The 26,971-nt window shown below is 46.2% G+C and overlaps 1 protein-coding gene across 6 annotated transcripts in view; it reads right to left on the bottom strand.

The window, feature by feature from the left end:
* fbrsl1 (fibrosin-like 1) overlaps nucleotides 1-26,971 on the bottom strand; it is a 313,228-nt gene that overhangs the window by 19,538 nt on the left and 266,719 nt on the right. For all 6 annotated transcript variants that reach the window (XM_080467382.1, XM_080467378.1, XM_080467381.1 and 3 more), the window contains exon 7: nucleotides 17,184-17,232. In XM_080467382.1, the coding sequence (XP_080323508.1) occupies nucleotides 17,184-17,232 (49 nt within the window). The remainder of the gene's footprint in view (nucleotides 1-17,183; nucleotides 17,233-26,971) is intronic.

Raw genomic sequence — 26,971 nt, 5'->3', positions numbered from 1 at the left:
GCTGGGAGCTGCTGTCAAGCCAGTCAGAGCTCAACATGCAGCCCACTAATGGAATATCCAGTCCCTATTAACAGCCTGCTTAATCTTTCAAGGATCCTAACACCCATAAAAAGGCCAATAAAAAGGCAGGGCAGAGCTTTTATATTTTTTTTATTTGTTAAGCTCCCCCTCCCTGGCTCCTCGCATTTATGGGTGTGCTGGGGCTGAGTAAGGTGTCACGATTTTTCAAATGAATTCCGGGGTCCAGGCGTATATAGACCTCCAGATTTATAGAGGTCTGGGACTCGAATTAAACTGTCAGGCTCTCGCTCCTGCAAGCAAAAGAGAAAAAAGGGGGGAAGACTCAAGGCAGAGACAGAGAGACAGGCGCAGACAGCAAAACAGAAGCGAAGAAGCAAATATCCACAGTCGAAATGTCGCCATTGGGTGATGTTGCCATGGCAACCGGTTCTCCCAGACACAATGCGAGGCGAGCGATACTGAAGGAAGTCTCACCACGACCACTAGGAGGTGGAGGGGGGAGCTTTTCATACTAATGCTGGGGAGAGAGAGCCACAGCCAGCGCCGGGTTATCTTAATGATGATTCTAATGGGCTCTAATGGAGGCAGGGAGGTATCTGCTCAGACCAACCCATCCCTCATTAAAATCACTGAATGCTCACACGCACGCACGCACGCCAGAGGATGAAGAAAGTTTGCAGCGATGCCATTCGCAAAGACAGATAGAAGACTTGACAGCTTCATTTTTGATGGAACACCAAACCAAAATGTTACAAAGAAAACAAAAGTGTGATTCATTTCAGCTGCTCCTTTGTTCCAGATGGCAACATGCAACAATAAGCGCTCTCACATAAGCATAAATACAGAGATTGTATGTGAAGGCGTTTGAAACTACACTTGTTTGAGCATCTTCAGCAGCAAATAGACTTTCTCTGTGCAAATTTACGTGCATAAAGTTATCTTCCAGGGGGCTTTACTTAGACGAGTACGAAAAGCGATAACAAGTTGACAAGGAATACCTCTGCAAAGAATGTCACCTTTGGGCTAAATGGGACAAAATCACAGCAGTTTTTCACCAAACACTGTCCCGTCACTGCAGAACCACAAAACTGTCAGCTACAGTTTTTAAGCATGTCAGAAAACCGCTGAATCCTGCATTGTTTTGTTCCTCCTTACCTCAGGACATGGAATACACTTCCTCTGCAATCACATGCTGAGGAAAACAGTACGCAAGCCACAGGCAGTCATGTGAAACAAATGCCATACGAGTGTTTGTAGGGGGAAAAAAACCCCACAGTGCTGTCCTGAAGCCCTGCCCTGCAAACCTGAGCAGATGGTGTGAGTGAGTCAGGCAGGTTGGAGGGCAGCCCAGTGGTGGGGGGGTGGCACCCCTCTCCTGTTAGTGCACCGGGGGGACAGGGACATTCCCCAGGGGGATGTTGGCAGGTCTGCTCACCAGATGACATCTCATCCCAGTATTGATCTTTTTATAGTTGTTCCTGTAGCCCTGCTTACTCGGGGGAATTGGGCCTTGCCCTGCCTGCACGTGCCTCGCTTTGCTGTGATACCGGTTGTGACAATGGCGGGGTGCAGACAGACCTGAAAGAGCCTGCGGTAGCAGACGGGAAACAAGCCACTGGGATTTACTGCTGATGACTGATGTGTCCAGCGGGGAATCTGGGGAGAGCGCGGTGTCGCTACACAGCTGTTCCTGCCTTCGATATCCTTCACTTGTGACCCTGTTTGTCCCAGTGGAACATCTGGAGAGCTGGCACTGATACGGTCCTATGTGGCCTTTATGTAGCCAGATGGCCCTGCTCGGATTGGCTTGGACCAGTCTGGAACTGCTTAGCCCTGAGGTGGCCTTGGCTGAGCTGGTTGTCATCATCCAGAGAAAAAAAAATGGCGTCTCCCTGTGACGAGGATATCCTCCGAAAGCGTGTTCTGCTGACGCACACCGTGCAATGAGCCCAGCAAAGTGCAGAGATTATGCTGCCGCATACAATCAGCCCCAATCGCCTTTAGTTGCAAAAGTAGGCTTTAAAATAACTCATTTTGAGGCCTTTTTCTAAACACTATCTTAAACACACACCTGGCTACCTGCAAATAGACCCAAAGACCTCATCAATGGGACGAGGACTCCAGAGAATATCCCCATTTGGCCTCCAGCTACAACCCCCAGCAAGCTAATGCTGTGCATGCAAATCCATGTGTTACATAAATTACCTGCTCTTTGCTGACACCGATGGCAGTATGTACAAGAGCCAGGGAAAGAAAGACTGTATGCAAAAACACTTTTCAGATTAGACATGAAAATATGCAAACTTTCCCAATGACAAGGGGATGTAGGGGGATAAGAGAAGCTTAAGGCCACTGGGTGTTCTCATTTACTAGGCAAACACTGCGGTTCATTCCCTTCACGGCTTTGCCAAAGCATAAACAGTCAGGGTGCTGATAAAATAAGGACATGAAGAGACAGATATTTAAATAAAGCCACATATCTGCGAAAAGACGTTGGAGGATGCAGAAGGTATGTGAGAATGCGCGCAGCCTTGATCCGTCTCCTGCTGGCTCTGGTTGACAGAATATTCTGCTGCACTTGACGGTTGAGCTCACAATGATTCGGTTTTTGTACCTCTCTAGACAAGCAATCTGCACAGAGCCAGGGCTTAGCTCACGAGTGAGTGACTGCCGAAGATGGCTATAACAGATACTGGCAGAAGGGAGGAAACCACAGTCTTGCCAATCAACACTTCATTGCCGTGAGGTATTCAGTCATAAAACAAAAAGAAAAAAAAAGAGGCGGGGTGATTTCAACAAAAATGATTTTCTGTGAGGGGAACAGAAGGACTGAGCAATGTTGAATCATCGTGCTAATAATAAAATCATAGGAGAAATTTGCAATGGCTTGCTTTCCCGCTATTTAATCTGCCTCAAGCATCTCCAAGCTGGTAACAAGGGGAGCCAAGGCGATGTTTTTGCAAATCACTCAAGAGATGTTAATGGGGGAGTGGACGAGGAGAAAGCTGGCCAAGATAGCTAAAGAGTGGGGACAGCTGGCACGTTTCAATTATTTCTCTCCGTCTCTTTGCTGCAGCTGACAAAGGAGTGGAAGGCAAAAGAATGGGGACGGGTGTTAAGCTCTAACACGTTTACAGTTGAAGCCCAGGCATAAATCGAGAACCTAATGTTCATTTCAGAAAGCTGGCTGCTCAAACTGGGGGATGAATCAGTTTTTCCGGCGCATGTGTCGATCCCAAATCAAACTGCAGCCATATGGTGCACTACACATATGCCAGTCACCTCTCATGGCACATATGTTATTGTTGTGGAAGGGAGGCCAATGACAGGGAAAGCGTCTTTAAATTGGAAGGAAAACAGTCGGAGAGGGCGAGAGGAGGAGGGACAGCAACAACAAAGCTTTCGATATTGACTGTCCAAATCCTTTTGTGTCACACATGGTCCAGTGGTGCTCCGAAAGCAACGTTAAACCCTCATTAACCCCTGGCTATAATGTGTTACAGACAAGCAGGACGATCGCACACTTCCTCGCTCTTCCTCAAGTTTCCATCCCATCCCCCTGCTGAGCCGTTTCCAGCACAGCTCCTGTGCTCTGGGACAGCCATCAGTCTCAGCTTCTTATGAACACAGCCGGGTCGTCTGAGGTCAGTGCCACCGGGCTCTCCTAAATAAAAGGGTGGACCTCTTGGAACTTTCAAGAGAAAAGCTCAAGTCTAATGGCTCCTCTGACACGGCCCACCCTGCCAGCCAGGAATTTGACCCCTTTCTCTGTCACTGACCCATCACCAACCTCGCTGACCCTTCTTACCTTGAGGCCGCTGTGGACAGACAGCCAGCATGCAGGGAGAGGGAGGGGCGCGCTGAGCTGCGAGCGTGCATTTTGTGTTGAAAAGACGGCGAGCCTTCAGGACGTATTTGTGCAATGCTGCAAGCACAAGCCTTATCATTTCATTAATTAGCATGACACGCCTGCCTGATGGACTTGAACGCCGCAGCGGCAGCTGTCTCAATTGATTATAGCAGTGGACGTAGTGCTGCAATTATCGAGGTGACTGGAGACAACGCCTGCCACTTCTAATAAAGGACTTAACTCTTGCTTCCCACATCACAGCACAGCAGTGGGAGGACAGTGGCAGCCTCCCGGTGTCTCCCATACCTTTAAGACCTTTTCAGAGTCTCTCCACGGGCTGCCGTGAAGCTCAGTGTGGGCTGTAGTTCTTGAGCGGCGTGTCAGCTTTACTTAAGCTTGCATAACGCTTGAACAGTATCACTTTGGTGCCCCACAGGAAAGCATCCTCTATTAGCCCACCAGCTGGCTCGCAATCCGCGGAGAATGGAGGAGAAAGAGATAAGGAATGAAAGAGGGACGGAGAAAGAATGCAGGAAACGAAAAGACAAGGAGCTTTTGCCAGGAAGCTTCAAGTCCAAGCAGAAATGGAGGGAGTGAACGCTCAGAAATGTAAACAGGAGCACCTCTTTCCAGCCTCATTTCATGTATGAACATGCATGAAGCCCCCATGCCTCTAAGTGGATATAATATTATCTTTCAGTGCCGTACTGATGACTTCTCAATGGGATGGAAATGGCTGGGTGAAAATCCTTCAACAAATCTTAAGTAGCATGACAGTAGGCTGAAAGAGCCTGCATGTTTTTCTTTTCCTCCTCCTCCATCTCCATTTTCACTCCTCTACTCCTAACCCTCTGAAAGCAAAGCAACAATTGGAGGCTGACAGCCCCTAACCATTCGCCATACCTCATTCATTGTTTTGACAAACGCAGCCGTTGCAGTTTAGTGCAATGAAAGGGGCAGGACAAACATCATTGCAGACGTATCACGTTTCCTCAAGTGTTTCGCAGATATAGGGGTTTGTCTGTTTGAGTAACACAAGCCATTGTTTAGACTAAGATGTTGCCTGAACCACTCACCTGCTCCATGCAAATAGAGCGGCCATTTTTAAAATGTCATATAATACTCCCTGACAGCTAAGAATGCGGAGGTAGTTGCTCTGTCAGGTGGTGGATTTCCATAGGTGGCAGTGGCTATAAACAAATATCTCCTCATCAACAGCTGCCAGGAAGCTCCATCATCAATCAGTCTTCACACTGCGTCGTTCTGTCATGTTTACATGTTGAGGTCTCCTGTTCTCACACGACAGGGCTTCTGCTCTGATCAAAGCCGAAAGCAACTTCTCCAAATCATTCAAGAATCTTTCAATGCAGCAACTCTTACACTGTACATTACAACATGCTGCAGGTATTTCAAATCAAAACAAGTCGATCCTAAATGCCCATATGCAACCTGCATCAGAAATATGGAGAAAATTACAACCGTAACCGCGGGTTTGCTTTGAGTCCACCAGTGTCGTGCTTCTGTCTGAAAACACCTGATGTCAGTGAGTCAGTGTGAATGTCTCTTTATGTTTGTCCTGGCATCCTGTCCAGGATGTACCCCGTCTTCACCCACCATCAGCTTTTATCAGCTGCAGCACCACCGCGACTCTGAGATAGAGAAAGCGGTTGAAGAGGAATGGATGGTGTGTACGTGTAAATAAGTTTATGTTTGGATCCCCATCTATGTGTGTTTGTTTGTGCATACATGTATAACTTCACTGTTAGGTAGGTATAAGGCCTAAATAGTTTGAATATGTATGCCTTTTGTGTTATGTTTTTGAATGATGATTTAAAAGACAAGTGAAAAATAATAAATTAATGCATTTTCATTTTCTTTACACCCACTTCCAAAAACTCAAAGATGTTCCATTAGGTAAAAGTCAAAATAGCTGAGATATACTGTCAAATGGTGAAACCACCAGTTTTAAATGTGTTACATTCATATTAACTATATATACAAATCAGTCACTAAGAAAATCTATTGTGTAATTTCAATTGTTTGTCTGTCAAACTCATCAATATACGTCAGAATACCCTCACAGGATGGGTGTGTGTGTGCAATAAAGTCTTATAAGATCTTAGAGGACGCTTTCTCTAAAGATAGCACCCAAGTGTGCATTAAAGTGCTTGGGTTTAAGTTTCACATATCTGCAGGGCCCCCGGGGAAACATACTGTCCAATATAGACCCACTGATGTAATCAATGCCATTTCTATAGGAGGCTCCCGATGCTGAGCTGCTCCTGGGGTGCTGCTGGGTAATTAGGCGTACAGATGGAGACCCAGCAGCTGTTGAAGACTAGACTAGAAGCTGCCATTTTCCCCTGCCAATGGCTATAAGCCAAAAGTGCCGTGTTGTCATGAGCGACAATCGTTTTTCTGCAGCCGCCCCGAACTTGTGATATTTCACCGAAAAGTGAAGACCTGCGTCTGTGTGTGTGTATGTACATGAAAAAAAAATGTGCCGTGTTTTCTTTTGTGGGCGGAGGTCGGTAAATTACATGTCAAGGCCGATGACACACTTCGAGGACCGGGGTAGAGATGTTTAAAATAGCTCTCATGCAGAGCTTAGTTAGACAAACACACACAAAAGCCCTCTCAAAAGCACTCCCGTCCCCTTCCAAACCACCACGGTCTTCAACGCTGCAGGGGGAGCGACAATTGGGAGGTGTATCAGGTTCGCAAACATTCGCTGTCCTTCCTTGCACCTCATTCATCATTCTTGATTATGGGTGAGAGCATGACCGGGAAAAAAGAAGCAGGATAGAGTGACCCAGACTGGGATAGAAGGAGGTTAGTTAACAAGGCAGAGGAGAGTAGGAAGAGAGTAGTGTCAAGTAAACTAATGGAGACAAGGCCCCGATCCTGACCTGCGAGGCTGCTGCAAACTTAAACCCACCGCCGTCTACACGCACACACACACGCACACACACACACACAGACAGACACACACACACTCAATACACAGCGGTAGGAGAAACTCAGTCTGGCCTCCTTGAGCCGTAGTGGACAAGGAACATTAACAACAGCCTGCACGTTTTCTGGGCTGCTATGAGCTGCAGCTTTTCACTCTGGTGTTCCGAGAGCGGCAAGTGAAGAATTGATTTGTTTGGAGTGTGAAGGCAGCGTGTCAGTTTGGGGAAATGTGTGAATGTGAGTATGTTTGCGCGGAGAGGGGGGGGTGGGGGTGGGGTTGGGTGGTGCACGGTGAAACAGGAGCGAAATTGGACTCTGAAACGAGCCAAATCGCTTGCGAGATGAAACAGACTACAGCAGGAAAAATAAATAAAGAAAAGAAAGAAAACAAAACAAAACAACACAAGGAATCAGAAAAACTGTCGAGCAAGGCAGGCTGGCACAAAAGCAAAAAAACAAAAAAAATAACTAACCGAGCACACTTTCTATCCGCTCGACATATTTCATACTGCATATGACAAAAACAACACTGAAGGACTTAGAGGAATCAAAATCAAACCGCCAAGTGTGTCTGACTGTTTCGTGAATCCATGTCGAAGCGGAGGCTCCACACCACATCAAACCCTGTAAATTCTCCTGAAAGCCTCCCTTTTTCCCTTTACCAGCAAGCGCTTAGATTATTGTGTGCAGCTAAAAGGTAAGTGCTGGGAGTGTCACACTTGAGAGTGTGTTTTAAGCACCATAAAGTATCAAGACCCAGATGGCTCATCCTCCCTGAAAAACATGTCCACTCTACCTTGGCTCGAGTGGCACCTGCTCCCAGGATTAGGTCAGCGCTACGCCGGCCCGCCACACTAATACCATGTGGCACAGCCGATAAGGAGCCGGTGGCACTTCAGCGCTCGCCCTGCACATATCAGCTGATGAATCGATACCGGTATCATTAGTGACAGTGATGGCCATATATTGATCTGTTCCGAAAAGACAGGCAGGCGTGATTAAGATGTAATTCGCCACAGTTTGGATTCAGCACATGTGATCTGCTGAAAATGACTATAAGTGCAGAAACTGCTGAGGGCTGAGCCTATGTCCAACATTCCCCGACACTACTAAAATATAGAAATATTAAGACTTTTAGACCAATTTTACAAATAAGAAATAATTACCAAGTTGAACGCTTCGGCACAAACAACTCTTCAAAGTAATACCAAACAATCATCTATATTATTTCATCCAAATCAGAGTTGCAGCATTGCCACCACTAGTTGAGATGGTTCATCTGATCAGGATCCTCCCAGGTCTACTCCCCTTAAAGGTTTAACAGGCAGGTCCGACTGGGAGGCGGCCCCCGAGGTCGGCCCATGACTCACTGAGGAGACTTTATCTCTGGTTTGGTCTGGGAGCGTCTCCCAAGGAGAGCTGGAGGAAGTTTCAGGGGACAGAGATGTCTGGGATTCTTTGCTCTTTATACCACCACCGTGACCCTGTACGGACTAAGCGGTAAAGAAGAGCAGATTGCAGGGTGTGTGAACAGCAGGTCTCCAGTCTTAAAACAACACTAGCTTTATAAATGAGTGTCATGACAATTTCTTTACAAAGATTAAGGTTATTAATACATTTAACTAACATCAAATCAATTGAACAGTGAAAAAAGCAGAAGCATCGCAGAGAAAACCGACGTAAACGAGAGGCATTTATAAGTAATTCCATATGCAAGTTTAACCCGGCTCAAAGGTGCAGCGAGTGCTCTGTGCACATTTCTCAATACCCTGCGTGAGTGACATTGGAATAATCCATGCTGCTCCTTCCCAAAGCAAATAGCAGTGAAATCCCAGTCCTGCTGCTCACCCCTCAACACAGCAGCACTAACCCAACAGCCAGGGAAGCTGGAGCCCAGGCTCTGCTGAATGGGGTATTACAGCCAGTCAGAGGCCATTAGGGGCCCCACCACCAGGGCCCAGTGCAGGGAATTCACCGGTAGCCAAAAACAACAGCCAAACAGATGACCGCTTGAATATTGGAGGAGACCACACTGTGCATGTTCCCCGGGCTTTTTTCTTTTTTTTTCTTTTTTTAAACACCTCTGAAACAGCCAACAAGCAGGCCCCTCTGTCTCACTGAATTACCGCCTGCCTGTTAACAAACAGTGGGGCGATTAATGGGCGCTAACGCCCACCGAAATGCACGGAAACACCCCCTGAAAAAAGCAGGAGTGCTTTCTCAGTAGTGCGTGTCAGGTTACATCTTTCACCATGTGTTGAGACCGAGGCTAATAGCTGGGCTGTGCTGCAAAACCTCTCCGAGCCGAGCCCTCTGTCAAACCGGCTGCACGAGGCCAAGCCTGCGGTACTGCTGGTGGACCGAGCGGCCAAGACAAGTCACTGACAGAAACATGGATCCTAATATACTACCACTGGGAAGGTAAGGGACTGAACAAACAGAAGAGGAGGACCACCTATCTGGAAGGGCCTGGAAAAGACTTTGGACGGCAGGCTGATCCTCCTGTTTGATTTGGGATCTTGTTTCCCGGGTTCATCTCCTTTCTCCCCTGAAAAGTCTGGCACATTCCTCTGATGCTTGGACGTCCTTGTCTGTCATGGAATCTGAAGCATTTTATATCCGTTCTGTTCCTGGCGATTGTTTTTCCCATCTTTATAAGCCTATGTGAACCGCTTCCCAAAATGTCCAATCCATTACAAGCATGTTTGTAATATCCATCTAGGCTGACGACTGTCCCCTTGCCAGCGATTGTACATTATCCAAGCGTCGTGTTTGGCCACAATCGCCTACCATCTGGCTTTGTCAATGAGCGTTACTGCCTCATCTGCAAACAACATTGGCTCTGAACCTCTCAACACAGACGAGCTTAAAATGCACATAGCGAAGAACAGGGATCTTCAAACGGATGCGGGGCGGGAGGGGGAAAGCCCACTCTCGCTGGCACGGCGACTGGAGCTGGGAATAAAGGATTAAAAGCAAGAAAACCTGCGAGTGATCACAGGCGACACGCTTTACATTTCAGGCCTGACAGCAGTGATAAGACGCCGGTCATGTATTCTCACAAGTAAACAATGAAAATACTATCCACAATGCAGTTGGCTGAGTTTTCAGTGAAAGAGGAGAGGGGGAGGATTAAGATAAGACAGGAGATGTGATGAGAGCTGCCATTCTCTCCCCGAGTTAGCCTCACTGACTTCTTCCTTCCTCGGTAAAATGCAGCAACAACAAAAAGAAGAAGCCTATCTTCATTTGCCCCTCCTCTGTTGAGGTGACCGATAACCTGTGCTTTAAAAGATTAACTACAGGAGTTGCGACTTATCTTCAACAGCCTTTTTATGTGTTTATTCAAAGTATATGAGCGACTCCGCAAGCCGACAAACTGTTTAACCAAGTGTTGATGCAACAATTAAACTGTGTATATCAGTCATGCGTAGTTAGAGAAATGCTCATTGTACATCATGCAGCCTATTCAAGTCTGAAACGATCAATTTTTCTAATGTTATTTATAAAGCTTTGAATGAATAGTTTCATGTCATCTCTTACTATTTTGTTCACTCTTAACCTTCATATCTTTTCTTATCATACTGTTGTTTGTGAACTAGATCATGAGAAATTATTCCTTAGAAAACATTCTGCTCACCGAGCCAGTTTGTATGTTAATAATAACAAGAGACATTTATTAAATAACTGTTATTTTGCTGTGTTTTTTTTTTTTAGCAACATCATCTCAACCTTGTAGTAATGACAGTAAATGTTTTTTTTCCAACGGCCAACATGATGGATAAATCTCTCCTGGGGTTTGATTGCAATAAAAAAAAAACAAAGACGCAAAAAAACCAACATGATGGCAGAAGGATAAAGTGTTCTGTTGTGGTCACAACCAAATAATTTATAGTTTTTCTTGGTTCTTTGTCTTTTTAATAGGTCATGCATGATGTTCTTGGATGGCTGGGACACCTGTCCACATGTCGAAGATGCATCCCGACTTTCATCCCCTCAGTTGGGATCTGGCCTAGTTTCAATAACGTAGTAATGAAAGATTAAGGCATTATACATAAGGTGTTAAAAGCATTTTCAGATTTAACTTGCTCAAAAGGTAAGAGGATGTAATGTATTCACTCATTTCATCCACAACATATTCCAGCCTGTTTGGTTCAGAGTTTGAGACTCAGAGTGAGCAGAGATCCAGAGCTTGGAGACAACGCCCACCCTAACTTTGTTAGACAAAATGCCGGCCATGTCCCTGACAACTTATCCTAAATGTCCTTCGTGGCCTCTAGCGATTTGGCAATTGCTCCCTCTCCACAGCTCAAGCTGAATCCATATTCAGTCAATGAACATGGGGCCACACAATGCAGTCTAATCATACAGGCTTCAACGCGACGCCCATTATCCATCACAATAGCCGATCGCCACCCATGAGCTCGCTGACACAGATGACAGGGATTGATAGGAATGACTGACAGGTGTCAAGCACCCAGTGACACACAACACAAACAACAGAAAGGAATCCACTCACCGAGTCTGCTTCCACAATGAAACTGAACCGGCAGTAACCAAACGCTCTAAACAGAGGCTGAGTTAATATTTCATGTGACCTGGGCTCTTTGCACGTAGCAGACAGTTTTCTAATGGATGTAATAGTGCTCTAAAGGGGCCACGGCGAGCACGGGGGGGTTAGCATGACAAATCTGCAACGACTTTACAAGCCATCTAATTGCCGTGCATAGAAAATCAGGACTCTCGTTTGAAAACCGGCGTCGTGTAAGCGCGGGTGCAGTTTGACATCACTTCCTGAATCATACAAAAGCTAAACAATTCCTTCCAGTTGGCTTTTCGAGGTGCCAGACCACGGAGGGGCTGCGGGTAATGCGGCTTTGTCCCTTTGACTGCCTGCCACTCTACATAAATACTACATGACAATGTAATCGTAATTTAAAAAGCTATAAATATTGAAGAAGAATTAAAATAATTTATTGAATACCACAGTGTCACAGGAAGCGTGTGTGTGCGTGCGCGCGTGTGCACATTTTGTCTCCTTTCACTCCTCTTCTTGCGGCGTATGTTGAACGATGGGCAGCAGCAGTGCAAACTGGGAATTCTGTAATTGCTTTTTCTGTCCCTGAAGCAGGCCTTCCTGCTTTAAATCAAAAAAGGCAATCTCTGTCAGTAATGGCTCAATTAATAATTAAACACGTGTCTTATCTCCGCTGAGCTCCCCCTATTTATTTTCATCTTTCCGACACGGATGGCTGCACAAACAGCATTAGCACTATCAATAAAGGGAGCATTAATATCGGGCCCTTTTCTCCCAAAACAAATCATTCAGCTCCTAAGTTGTCCTTTGGCTGTGAACAGTAATAACACAGAGATTAATAAAGAAACAAGTCATGTTTTCATTTCCTCCTTTCCACCCAGGTGTTAACTAAACCATTTCCTGTCTGGATTCTGCAGCTAGTTCATGCCCTTCACAACACAGGCACTGCTGCTTAAGCCCATTACCAAATGAGGCAGTGTTATAAGCAAGAGTTATGGTTTCTTTCATCCAATCAAGCTTTTTTTCTGCCAATTACCAGCTCCCCGTTCGTCACATATGACTTACCAAACCTCAAAACGCTAGACCTTGAAAATAAGTACTGTGTCGCTGGAGAAAGCACATATCTTCCAGACTAAGAAAGCTTTCCTTTCAAGCTGCTCGGAATTTGCCAAACATATCACAGCAGGTACTCAAGGTGAGCTTAACCAGGATTCCTCAGAGTTGAGCTGCTTTCAATTCCAGTGCTCGCTAATCTGGCTGTCTGGAGTCCCTGCGTCCCCTTATGTTCTTCCAACGTCATTTCTGCCCCCCAGTCCTCCAGCCCGCCTGCTAGTCGGCCAGCCAGCCAGCCACACTCTCCATCTCGCTCCACTCTATCCTGATTCAACAGCGTCGAAAAGCTGATTAGTTGGTCAGAGGGTCAACCTCCATTCATTATTTAATGGGCGAGAGGCTGCAAACAGTCAGTCTGGCCACCGAGGTTAGTGATACATTACACTGACCTGGCCAGAGGAGAGCTGCTCGGGCGAATACAAACATGCTCTCTCTCATCTACTTCACTATGCCTGAGCTGCCCTCAATCCCCTTGCCCCTGACCTTGCTGCTCCCTTCCCAATCACCATCCTCCCTGCCTTCTCCAGCATTCAGAATCCAGCAGGTGAGACGTCGTTTCATTTTTATGTAAGCTTCTACTGCAGTGCTGGAGCTGGAGCTCTGGTTGAACCAGGTAGCTGAGGAAGAAGATGAGGAGGAGGAGTCGGGGGTAAAGGAGACCATGCGCTTTTATTGACATGCAGCAAACAGCAGTGGTGGAACAAAGGCCACTCAGCACCTATTGAGAGAGCAGGCCTGCAGACAGGGTGGTTGATTAGCGATTCGACACAGGGACCCTGGACTGTGTAGCACATAATGAGAGCTTAGGGAGCAAGCCATGAGCTGATGGGGGAAGGAGTTACGGGAGAGGCGGGCGGCGGATAGAAAGAGAGAGGCGGGGTTAAACCATAAGGAATTGATTTCCCACAATAGCAGATGGATATATGAGTAAAAAGGCTTCATAGGGGGGGAAAAAAGCAAGAGTATGGGCAGATCCTAAATCCTTAAGCTACAGCACTGGTAATGTGTTTATATATAAACAGTTAGAGGATAAGCCCTAAATCCACTGCCAAGCTAAATGGTTTATGCATCTTTTTATTTTTTGTTTGTTTACTTCGATGTCAATTAAGCAAATTGGTCCGACATCCCTGACAACCAAGAGATCTGAAGTGAGTGAATTTGAAAAAGCAAAAGCTTCAATCTCCCTTAACACTACAGTAACCTCCTCTTCACCTTTCCTGTGGCCTCAGAGAGATGTTAACACAGTCAGATGTGCATGATGGCAGTAGGGTGTACTTTTCCCCCCTCGTTCTTCGTCTGCACGCTCTCTTCTTCCTTTGTTCCACTGGTCTAATCCAGTATGTGTGGGCCGGTAAGTTTAATGGAAACAATTTATTAAGTCCGGCTTAAAATGCCATCTGCAGCTAAGCCTCCCAAAGCCGCTAAGCTCCTGGTTTCGCCCCGGAGCTTGCTGTGTTCACGCTTACTGTAATGCTCTGTTTAAAATGAGCACAACGGGTCAAAATTAATCAGGATTACAAGGGCACAAATCCACTTCAGAAATGGGTTTTCTACCAATCTTTCTCTTGCTATCCCAAGATGCCCGAGGTTTCTCTGGACGGCACGCCACATGGGTCTGCCAAAACACCATGACAGGTAGCTAAAACAACAAGACCTCGAAGATTATAAGAGGGACACAAGAAGAGAGCGCCTATTGCTCTGAAGTCGGCAGATGCAACATTCAACAGAGAGAGTGCAGATTCCCAAGTGTTCTTCTCAGATATTTCTAGCTGCTGACAGCTAGGTGATAACTCCCTACCACTTCCATCGGCCCGGCATCGCGAAATGTCATAAGATCTTGCAGTGTTTATCTGTGCTTTGTGGAGGTGCCCGGTACATATCAGCAGCTACATTTAGCTTCTCATTCGCCTTCCAGCAAATGACAAGAGTAAACTTTGACCTGCAATTCAATATAAGTCACCCTGAGTGGAGCACAAGTCTTCATAGAGCTTTTACTTAAACATGCCATCCTCCAGGAAATCAATAATTTGCAGGAGGTTTAAGACAGGAAATAAACAAAAACCAATAACTGTTAGATAATGCCTGCCCTCTGCTGCACCTTCCTACCTCACCACCACCAACACAGACAGACATGTAGCAGAACTTGTGCTCGCTCTTGGGTAACAACACCCAAGGAGAATTGCACAGTGTGTACTGTGCCATTACCGATACGATTAGCTCGTGCTATTATCAGTGCTGTCGGCTTGCATCTATAACAGGTTGTCAACAGGGTAGTGATGTAGAGATGATGAAAAGTAAATATGAGGAGGGGGAAAAAGACAGGGTGTCTGGGTTTTGCCCAAAACCCTGTTCTGTGTGCATAATTATAGTGCTCTGCCGTCGCTGATTACAATGTTGGTCTTTCCAGCCCTCTATTAACCCCGAACCATTCCATTAACATGACAGACTGTGAGCCTGTGTACAATTTGGACGTAACCTCAACCGTTTGTAACCGTAACTGCTGAAAATAAAGTTCAGGAAGGAGCACGATGTTCAACTGTAAGGAAGAGGTAAAAGAAACACTCATTATCTAGTGAATTGTACAAGCCAAACATCATCACCGCATTATATATTTATGTGCGCAATAATGTTTGCGCGCTTGTGTGTGCGTGTGTGTACGCATCTGTCTGAAAGTCTACCCAGCCAGCAGCTCGACAGGCCTGGTGATCAGAGGAAAGCGGGCTTTTCATCAGTCCCACAGGACCGTGAGCGAGACCGGTAATGGGACACATACGCTGCATTCTAAACCAGAGGAAAACAGCCTGTGGGCTGCTCTGTATTACACACACATTATACACACAAGGCAGAAAAAAACCCTAGTCTAGGCCAAAAACAAACACTGTCCTTGAATCCATTACAGCACCAAACAACAACATCGGAATAGGAAATGAGAGCAGGCTGGCAGCTCTGCAATTTTCAGCGTGATAACTTCTTCCTCATCGACACCAAACCACTTCATCAAAGTGCCGATTTCTTCGCTGCTTCACCCTTTCTAACCCCCGCTTCTAATCTGCTGCCCTTCCTCTACATCGCTCAAACAGGATCTGGTTGATCTGTGTGATAATCAGAAGAGACTGTGATTGGATTGTCTGGATGTAAATCCCGGGGAACTAATCCTTCACCCTGTGTGCACATTAGCATGATCCGCACTGGCCTTCCTTCACTCGCTAAAAAAAAAAAAAAAAAGGAAAGCAGTGCTTCAATATGACGCGTGTTGATGCCAATGGCTGTGTATGTGCTCGTACTTGCAGACCTCTATGTTCGGTGTGTGCTTCTACGCAGCCATGTTCTGTACAAGCATGCAGGGAAAAATAAGTCAACGCCCTGACAGCTGACAACAGCAGGAGCTCAGCAGCCCGGTGGAAAATAGATGGAGTCGGACGCGGTCTACTTGTTTTCTAAACCATGCAAGTCTGGAAGTTATTGTCATTGTGAGTGCTGGTTTCACGAGGCCGAGGCTGGTCACAGGTCATCTACATCACACAGCCGGCAGGCCTGCTTTCCCTCCTCCTTGTCAGCCGTGCTTTCCCACTCGGCAGTTGTGCTAAACCAAGCAACACCTTGGTATGTCGTTGAGAGGTACGGATGTGCTGATGTGTAGGTGAGTAAAATGGAGGTACACAATAAAAGAGCTCTGGTGCAATGTTACAACCAAGACAATAAAGTCAAATCACATTTTTACCAAATATTGGACGAATAAACAGCTAAATAACAAAGTCCTTGTGACATCTCAGCTTATCTTCATAACTACTCTTATAAAATTTCCAACATCCCAGCTGAGGTATGCTTATGTATTTGTCGAGTCTGCAAACATGCACCCCCTCCAGCATCCTCCTTATATAGCCACAGTTTACACCATACTGCATATTCACCTCCTTCCCAGACAGCTAGTGTTAATGGGCCCCTTTCCTGGTTCCTGCCCTGGGGGGACACAGTCTGCATGCTGCTCAGTGTCACTAGTAGGCCGATCATGACACCCTTCTCTTCTCCATGTCCCTCCAGCCACAGTTTGACATCTTTTCCTCTCTACTGACCTGCCAAGCATCGCGCCATGTTGTAAATACACAGGTGCAGCTGACTGTTAAGAATAACATGTGGCCTGTGACGTGCCACATGCGACCCGCCACACATGCATGGGGACATTTTTGGAGCCACACGAACACACAGGGATCAAAAATGTTTAATCATGGACAATCACACTATACAAAAGCAAGTACCTTCTAATCCTCATATGTGCATATGTGAATGCGCACACACTGAGTTTGTGTTGTCTGGGGGCCTGACAAAGCTCTTTCTCTCTTTTTCCTTTGGCATCCATTATGGTCCAGGCCTGCTGTCAGAGAGCTTGTATTGCCTGAGGGGAAGTTCCCATTTGTGGGAGCATGTGGCAGGGAGGCTCTAAATCCCCTCTAATGAACCAATATGTAGGAGGGCTAAGCCTTTGGCGGGGTCGTCCAAGAAACGCCACTCTGCACCGAGGCAAAAATGTATGCATATGTAGTCACCAGACCTTGTTTATGTCTGCTGACATTTAAATCTGAATGGGAGCTGCAGGATTAGAGCACGGCTAGAATTGGACTCATTTGCAAAACCCAGTTGTTGTTGTTATGTGTATGAATGAGGCAGAAGAAGAAAGAGGAGGAGGGGGAAAACAGAGCAGGCTCTTACCTTTGGGTGCGGTGGGGGAAAACAGCTTCTCCGATCCTACATCAGACACCTGGAAAAACAAGAGGGTTGGTTTTTTAATGGACGTGTCAAAACAGCTGAATCAGTCTGCAGGTAATGTTGTGGTAAAAAAAATAAAGAAAGGCTAATTTCAGGTCATTCGCCAGAACTGATGCTGAATTAAAGCATTGGCACATTATTTGGCAATCCGGTAAAAGGCTTATTAAGCCACAAATGTGGCCACAAGTACTGGGAGGTAAAGTTCAGCTGCCAAACTCACAGCATTACACAGTCAATCAACAGTCGACAATCAGCCAACGAGAAGAGCTCCCTTTGTACCAGATGGTCCTTGTCTGGCTTTTCTTGATGAGGTAACATTAGGTGGCACTGTTGTGCCACCTGAAAACCCTTAAAGGAAATGCTGTCTAAGACAGAGGAAGTAAGATGGCTCTGCAGCATTAGAGCACAAAGACTCCTGCATACATACACCCTGATCCACAAAAACCACATTTAGTTTTGCAGATAATTTCTAAAAACATTGCATATCCTGTTAAAAAAAATTGCTCTAAAAAGCTATTTCGATCTTATCAGTACTTTTGCTAAACAAACTGAGGCTCTGTCAGCCAAACCTGCAGCCGATGCGAGTGACGGCGAGCCGTGGACACCTGGAGGACTAAAGCCAAACAGTGGTTGAGTCAAATACCTGGAGGAAACAGGCATCTGACGAAGGAAGCGATAGCGGAGACGTCTAGACTAAACACGGCCGGGTATTTTCCCCCCGGCTTTACATGAATATGTAGATTTTGGCAAGGATCACATACATTAAAACACACCATGCATTTGTACGAAAATACACACTCACTGACCGCGGAGGAAATATTTTAAATGCTCTGACCGAAAAGTAGTATAACTGCACAAACGCTGGCATTGTTCAGATCTACTGTAGCAAAAGAAAAGTCTGTGTGCTCGGAAAATAATATCCACAATGAAAATCCTTAGCCTGGAATATCAGCCCATATAGGGGCTCTGTTTAAAGCCACAATTTCCCTTTGCTGTAGCTCTTCTCATTTGAGATCTGCAGACTTGTAAAAAGCTGCAAGAGCTGAACATATGTTCCACCCAAAGGGCCCGAGTGTCCTTAACTGCCATGCTTGTATTTTATGCGGCACAAAGGGAGCATATGTAAAGAATGAACAGTGAATCATAGCGAGTACAAGAGAGACAGAGACAGAAAGAGAAAGCAAATGATTTTTGTAAACACAGATGGCTGTCCTTGGCATCGCTGCGAGTTCTTCACAAGTGTTTTGAGGGTGTCCTCTTCTTTCCAAGACCTCCCAATTTCTCCTTCACTGCCACTGTGTTACTGTTCTGAACATTGTTTGTACGTCTGTGCTTGATGTCTCGTCTCGGCACGAACCGCAACAGTGACCAAGAAAGCCCAGATCCCATCACCAAGCTGGTTGGCTGAGAGAAACTTAAAAAAATAAATAAGGAAAGACTCCAGAATCGTATTAGCGTTGTACCTACTGAGCTCATTTAGGATTTACAGACCTATGGAGTTGAATAACATCTAAACTGCAATCAACCATGTCAACAAATCATTTCATTAAGCTTCTGATGAAACACCAACATCAACAGAATCACACGAACTGATGCTCACCAATACTATTAAAGACACACAGCGCTAGAGCGGCCGAGTTAGTTATGCAGCATTTATAAAAGCACAAGTCAACAAGTGTGTTTCTGTTAGTTCCGTTAAATAAAAGCGAATATTGCAAAAAGAGGCCTGCAACACCTATTCAGTAACGTCTCAATAAGTCGAACACCCAGAGGGCAAACACTCAGCCAAACTGAAAGATTTCCTGTTTCCTCTTACAGTATAAAAGGTGAAAGACTATGGAGGAGAGACAGAGTGTTGTGCATTGCCCTCTTTCAGTCTCCCAGAACCAGGGCGCCAGGCTGCAACACAGGCTCTTTGTTAGCTTTGGACGACATTAAACGCTCCAGTACCAAGCCTCAGCACTGCAACGGCACAACCTCAGCCTTGAATCACGGCCCCAGAGGCCCTGGAAGAAAAATAAGGGCTCAGAATGAAATGAAGCTTGTCAAATGGACACGGGAGCTGGCTCAGGGACTTGCTTAGTGTGGCACAGGGTCACACAACCCAAAAAGACAGGGTAGGTAATGCCATAATTCACTGTAACAGTTAAAACAACTGTTATGACCAGAGTGGTTATCCAGAGTGAGACAGACACAACATGTTCCCGGGAAAGACAACTCAAAACGCTGTTTTTAACCAAGTGCCAAGATAACCTGGTTATCCCGATTCCTATTCCGGCCATTTAGGCTGAGAGCTGTTTTATCTCCCAAGAAAGAGCAACAACCAATATTTAGGGTTTAATGCAGTGCTTTGCACCTGCCAAGTCTGAATGAGTCAGTCGTATAATCCACAATTACAAGGCTGGCTTTGCAGAAGGTCTTCTTAAAAAGGCATGTTAAAGCAGAGCCCTGATTTGGCTTGCTGTTGTTTTTGTGGAGCTTTCTGGGTTTCGCTGGTCAAGTTGACATTTTTTCACGGGGCTGTGCTGCTGGCAGTCGGAGCAGCCTGCGGTTGTGGCGTGCAGAGGTCATGTATAACAAATTCTTCACACTCTCTTTGTTGAGGCAACCCTGGCTGCCATTAAAAACAGACAGGGAAAGATGAGACAGGGGGGAAATAAATATGGAGAGAAAGAGAGAGACAATGAAAAAAAAGGAGCAAAGGCCAGGTTTTCTAAAGGAAACAGGGAAATTTAACCATTTAGAGAAAAAAAAATAATAATGGGGGAAATTCAAGCCACATTGCCTGGAAGCCAAAAGCCCTTGGAGCGGACCGCGGGAAGCCTGACCTTTGTGGGGGCTGTCTGCTATTTGAGCCTGGGGCTTCGGGGGCCTGGTCTCCTCTCTGGAGGGCCGTCAGCAGGCCTCAGCTTTCCTTCCCTATTCTATTCATTAGCCATGCTTTATGATTCAGCTTCCTCTGAGCCACACAAGAGCTCCCTGAGGAAAGAGACTGCTGGAGAGAGAGAGAGAAAAGGGAGTGAGACTGAGGGAGGGGGAAAAAGCAAGAAGGAGGTCATAGGGCCCAGCCGGGGCCCACCTCTCAGCAGCTGTGAAATCCTCCCGTTTCCTCGGCAGGCGTAAAAGGAACAAGAAGGGGAGAGAAAAGGGAGTCCAGGGAGGGAGCTGGGCCAGTAAACCCACCATCAGAGTGCTAACTCCCTAAAGAACCACATGCAGAACCATAATTCCCAGATTTAGGGAATGCCAAATTACAAATTACACTGCTGTTTGTTTTAAAAAGTCCCCGACTTCCCTGAACACCAATGACTTATTGGCTGTATAAATCTCCAGATAATAGCAGAGCTGCAGAGGGAGAGCAGAGATGCAGAAAAACCTTGCTAACAGTAAGTGAGACATTTATAGTGCCAGGCGAAATGCATTTGCTTTCACAGCAGCAGAGGCGAGGGAAGAAAAGGGAAAAAAATAAAATAAATTCTTTGAAAAATTTCCATGTCCACATTGCTTTTGCTTAACAACACAGCAAGCTAAATAATTTAGAAAATCTGAGACGAGCTTAATTGCATTCTTTCAGTGTTAAAACGCTTCCACGCTTAATTTTTGCACAATGGGCCAACTGAGCGAAGCAACGCAGGCAGTGAGGGAGGGCAGGATAATCAAGTGAATGACCTTGAGGCATAAATTTATGAAAGGCATTGATCAGTTAAGGCTGTGATTTCACTGAGACAGGAAGGTCAGCAATTACCCAGATTCAATTAACCTCATTTAGTAAAGACTGCTGAGAGACCAGTTTCTCTTCCCATAACCGCCGCCCTCTACCCACCAACCCCCACCTGCTTTATATCAAATGATCCCCAGGCCTTCAATCTACCTTTGATCTGAGCGCTCCCCCTGCCCACCCTGCATTCCTCGCAGCCCAGCGAATGATCTCCAAACAGGAAGAAATCCTGCAGCCCAGAGGTTAGGTAAACCCAGACTAAATACAGGCAAATTCCACTTACGGTCTCCTCCCGTGCCTGAGAAGGAGGTACAGTTTTTCCACTCCGTCATACAGATATAATTTTTTAACACAAGCTGGCAGCGCTATCACAACAGCTGCGGTGTGAAAACAAAGAAACCTGTTAGTAGGCTTTGTTGTGGGCTCATTCCTGTAAAGACTATAATTACAATTTAGTTCTGAGTCATTTGGCACATGCTACGTTCCTGACAGACTGTTGTAGGACAAGTGGTAAGGCGGCTAATCTTAACACGTATATACCGCAAACTAAATGTGAGCCAACAAGTTTTCAAAATGACAGTTCCCTCACTTGAAAAGGCGATTGCTGCAAGATGATTGGCAGCTCAATACACAAAGCCAATTTAATGGGCAGAACAACAGATGATCAAAATGATAGACGCAGGCAGGTGAAAATCGGCTTCACACCCACTAGTGTGAGAACGGCCATGTTTCCCATGATGAGTGACGGATGGGAGAGGCACTTGACGATCCGGTATAGGAGTACACTGCTACTTTAGTTCGACGTGGCATGACATGGCACTAAGGCATGGTACCATGGATCTTAATTACCCCAGCTGAACCTGTTGGTTGGCATCTCCCCCCAAATACACGCACATACAAACATACAAACATACAAACACACAAACACACCCACACAATTTGCTTCCCAGCTTGGCATTTGTTTCTAACTTTTCGACTTATTATAGTTTCTGTTACATCTAAGTATTTTTGTTTTGCATTCTCCGTCAGATAAAGGTTACACGTCGTTCTCAGACGCTGACACAAATAAGCTTGTCTCATGTAAAAAACCCATAAATCCAGATTTCATATCAATGTTACTTGGATGCAAGACAAAAAGAAAAATTACACAAAGAGTTAAACTGAAAAGACCACAAATGTACAGCAACTAGGTTTGCTATTAATGCCTTGTAATATGTGCTTAAATACACCTGAGCTTGAAGAGAATAAACTTGCAATAATGTCATTTTAACTAGCTTTTCCCAAATGAAAGATGTAAAGAAAGATTATATGTCACATATGTGCAAACATGGAAAAAACCACAGTCCAGATATCCATGAGCTCCTATAAGATCTCCATCCGCACTGCTCACACCTTTCCACCCCAGTCGTCTGCCAACGCTACTCTTTGCAATAAATGCCGCATTACAAATGCACAGTGGGCCTACCGCTCCCAGGCTGCAACAGGACACACCAAATTAATTATCTCCCCTGCATTTGTCCTCGTGCCGTTCCAGAAACTTAATGACCTCCCGAGCGGTCGTTTATTATAAGTCACAGCAGTGCTATGCGTTCCCAGGGCAGGGAGCAGACATGCTGCCTTACCTCAAATTCCCACCCACCACTCTCACCACAGCCACCGCCACCTGCTTGTCAGAACAGGTGTGGACCAGCAAGCCTGTGAACCCCCCCCCAGCGGGCGTGATGGGATGTACGGAGAGAAGAAACGTCCCACGCAACTGTCAAGCAACACACTCTCCTCTACTGGAGCATCATTAGGATGATAATGAATTCCATAGTGGCCGAGGAGAATGGACCGGTCTCCCCTGGAACACGGGCGAAACACACATAACCTTCCTCACACTTATTTGTGAGTATTGTTTTCATTGGCACGTATGTAAAACGTACATGTATGACAAGAGGGCCGGGGCTGAAAACTCCTGCTCCCTCTCACCCTAGCAACAGACGCAAGGAAATGAATGCCGAGAGAAGAGCAGACGGGGGGTGGGGGTTTGTGTAAAATATTACCCTTCGTCTCGCTTACTGCGCCCCACACCACCACACCACACCACCTCCCTCCCCTCCGGCGCAGCAGTTGCTAGCCCTTATCACGGCTGCCTGTCAGTTTAGTATACAAATTAGCAGTCTATCAGGGGAATGCAGGGGCCTGTTTCATCAGTGGGGAGAAGGGCAGAGGCACGCATTGCATTAAAGCCTCTCGCTGCTGCAGACAGAGAGGGTCACAAATCAACGCCGCAGCAGGCCCACAGCCAGCGCTAACCAGATAAGGAGAAATGAAGGGAAAAGGACAAGGCATATTTCACCAGAGAGCATCCAAACCTGCTCAAACTCCCTGCAAAGGCCCGAGGATGAAGGATGGAGGCGTGCTGGTGGTGAGGTATAAGGATAGAGGAGGTCACAAATCACAATCTCAACCGTACGGAGTTACAAATAGATTAAAGAATATAGGAATGGGATGGGGGGAAAAAAAAAGTAGAGATAGTTCATTTAGAAACGTGCCTCCTGTTGATTAACAGCTACAAATTGCAGGAAATTAGGGCAAGCACATCCCCACTTTCTCCTGTTAACTGAACCTGTGCATGTTAATACCAGCAGAGACAAAACAGCTGCTAAGGGCTCTCATTAAGTGGCATAATGCAATGAGGCACAGTCTAAATTGCAGCAATAAAAGCCAACAGACAAATCATCTCAACCATCGCAATCCATTTAACTCAATTAATGCAACACCAAATCCGAGCTCAGTGGTTTGAAAGCATGCGTGGTTCTCCTGTAATGCGCGCGCGCGTGTGTGTGTGATTGTTAGACTCGCACTTGACATCATGGATGTATGGAAAGCCAGAGATAAGTGCGAAGGCAGACAGAAAAACAAAAGCGGGAGATACCATTAGTTTTGTTCAGTACGCCACAGCTGACCGTGAAAAGGGCGTGGCCTCCTTTTTCTTTTTAATGTCAAAATGTGCGCCAGCAGCGATAAGAGCTGCAGGGAAATCTCCCGGTGGAATCGGGGCTGCTCGTCATTACTCCCCGGCCCTGATATAGATCTGAGCACCGGTGGCTTCTCCTGGCTCTCCGGGCTTCTCGGAGGCAGAGATGGCAGATAGCCCTTTAAGACACGGCTCACTGCTCCCCGATTGGCTGGTCAACAGCCACAGCCAAATCCCGACTCCCTCCGGGGCGCTGCGAGAAGGTATGATAGGACAGGACACGGGAACTCACTCTCCCCATATCCACATCATCCTTTTGTTGTAAAGCCTTTACACCATTGTCAGTGTGGGTGGTGGAAAGTAAAAAAGCCTTTCTGGATGTTATTGTCTGAGAGGCAGGATAACAGACAGGCGGATTATTTCAAAAACAGCTTTCTCCAGAGCTCTCACAATGCGGCACCGTTGTTGCTGTGGAGAGGATCCTGGAGGAGATAATAATAATATTCCTAGTCAGAGCCTTTGCTGCAGTAGAGCTGCCTTCTAACAGAGAGATACACATCATTCTGACTGGCCCGCCGTGACATAATCGCCCTGCGGAGAGCTGCAGGCGAGCTTGGTAGGCAAACCACCTCTCACTGCAGCTTGTTAAGAGAAAAGGTGGCTTTAAGCACTGCTCAATAGAAACTCCTATTGAACTTGTTTTCTTTTTCTTTTCTTTTTTTTTTTACTTCCATCTGAACAATGTCTAGGTGAGTCATAGCCCACCTCGGGCTACACAAGTTACATTCTTCCTTTCTTCCTCTCTCTTAAGATTGCAGTGTGCTTTTGACTTGGATGAATTTGCTAAGAGGGAAAAAACAAACTCGGCAGGATCTTAAATAATGCAGCGATAAAAATGCTGTGACCCTTTCCCTTGCCTCAACCCACACACGGTGAATTTCTTCTGCAGTGAAAGACAGCACACAAAGAGAAGAAAAGGCAGAGCTGGCACTACATGGAAATGTGTGGTAGGCATCGGTTTGCTCCTCTGGGCACGGACACCTTTAATGAGAGGAAAAAATGCGCAGCAAGAGGCAGATCTCACTCGTACTATGCCAGTGATTTTGAGTAATATGAATCACCTCCCCTCTAACACAAATAAATATTGCTCTAATACCAGCGGGAGTTTGAAGCCGACTCTGAGCGAAGAAAAGTTTGGGTGATCGAGGCTTGATATACTAGTCTCCATATTACATACCTGTTTTTTTTTTTTTTTTGCATCCCACCGTCTCCTAAACGCTACACCACGCACACACATAATGCCCACAACCCCTGACCTTTCATCTCGGCATTCTGCTGAGCTCACATTTTGTGAGCGGAACTGAAAACACCCTCTCTCAAATTACTAAGCTACAACAAATAAAAGAGGGAACTTAGGAATGCATCTTAGCGTCCCGATCATCCTAAGTGTAATCTGAAAGGCCAATGAGGTCCCTCAGATCAATGTGCCCACTTGTGCTGCGGAGGAATGAAGACGAGTGGGTGGTGGTGGGGGGGGGGGGGGGAGGAGGTGGCGAGTGGTAAAACGGAAAAATGGAAATGGGGTGGGGAAAGACCGACCCTCGTTGCCAAATGCCCCACTGGTCTCACACCGGCGTCTCTCTTTGAGGCACACCATCCACCCTGCTAGCACAAACAAACATGGTATGCACTATATAAAGGAGTCTCAGGCCTCCAAAGCCCTCGGGTCATGTTGGAAAGGGATGTGGCACGTTAAGTGGAATTTACTTTTGATGCAGACATCAGGCTTCAGGTTCCTGGCAGCTGTAACTCAAGCTTCTCCCAGGGGCCTCCCTGCAGGGCTGGACAGGACACCCAATGCCCAAGATGTCACCTTTAGAAATACTTTCTGCTGCCCTTAAAAAGGGAAGAGAGTGCGGGCGGTGGTTGTTGGGGGGTGGGGGTGGGGTGACTGTGTTCAGGAAAGGGTGATTTTGACAACGAACAGACCTTCCTTTAATTGGCAAACACAGAGAGCAGAAAGTGGTATTGGAATTTTTTTTATTTTTTTCACTCCCAATGTTTAGTGTCTAATATAGAAACCCCTTGCTGAGGTATTTGCTGTTCGCAGACTGTGTAGTTTGTTGAGAGAGAGCAAAATGAATTTAATATAGAATGACCAAAGCCCACCACACGCCCCACTGGATCGTCACAGTAATGCGTCCTCTCGATGCTGATACACTGGCACAATGACATGTGTATATCTTACGTGATTGCAGATTTCGGAGTTCGGCACCGAGCTATAAATGCTCAGCCGCCATTAGATTCCTCTCGTGACACCGCATAGTGCTTGAGCCCCTTCTGTCACCGACAGTCCAGATGTGTGACTTAATGTGTGGTGGGTGGAAGAGTATAAATAACCATGATGACATATCAGTGGGACATGCCAGGAGCTTTGCTCTGTGAGGGCGGAGATGATGGAAGAGGTGCCGAGCTAACGGCGTACCATTTGGGAATCCAGCGCAAGCCAGTTTAATGCCAACGTGACAACTGCAGAGATCTTGTGAGAGAGCTTACGGCTTTAGATTTGACACTTACTGTGTAGCATCATTCCAGCATGCCGCGCTGGGTGACCTGACCTTGACAAAGGAGAAGGTATGGGTGGTTCTCGTTTCCAGTGATCACTGCTTACTTCTACTGAATGGGAAGCTGCAGTCGCTTATAAATCCTGAACAATGACGGCCTGCCAATACTTAACTGGAGGTCAGTTTCATTAACCTTAAGAGGAGTCTAGATTATTACAGAGAACTCACTGTAACCTTCATTTCTCGTACTCGCACAATAATAGTATGCAAACGAATTGCAAATCTCTGCGACCTTCACTTCATTTCTAAGTCCAGGTGAACTATATAAACCAACCATGTGTTATTTGATAATAACAGAGTACGCGTGGAGATATTTGATTTGGCATCCATCTGAACGCAAATCCCTGGACAGGAGAGAAAGATGAAGTGAGTCTAATGTTGCTGGAGCAGATTTATGAGCAATCACTGCAGAGACGACTATTGAACG

Source organism: Lipophrys pholis, assembly GCF_963383615.2.
Source record: "Lipophrys pholis genome assembly, chromosome: 7".
NCBI lineage: Eukaryota > Metazoa > Chordata > Actinopteri > Blenniiformes > Blenniidae > Lipophrys > Lipophrys pholis.
Note: the sequence above shows the minus strand (reverse complement) of the source record. Positions and strands in the feature narration are given on the sequence as shown.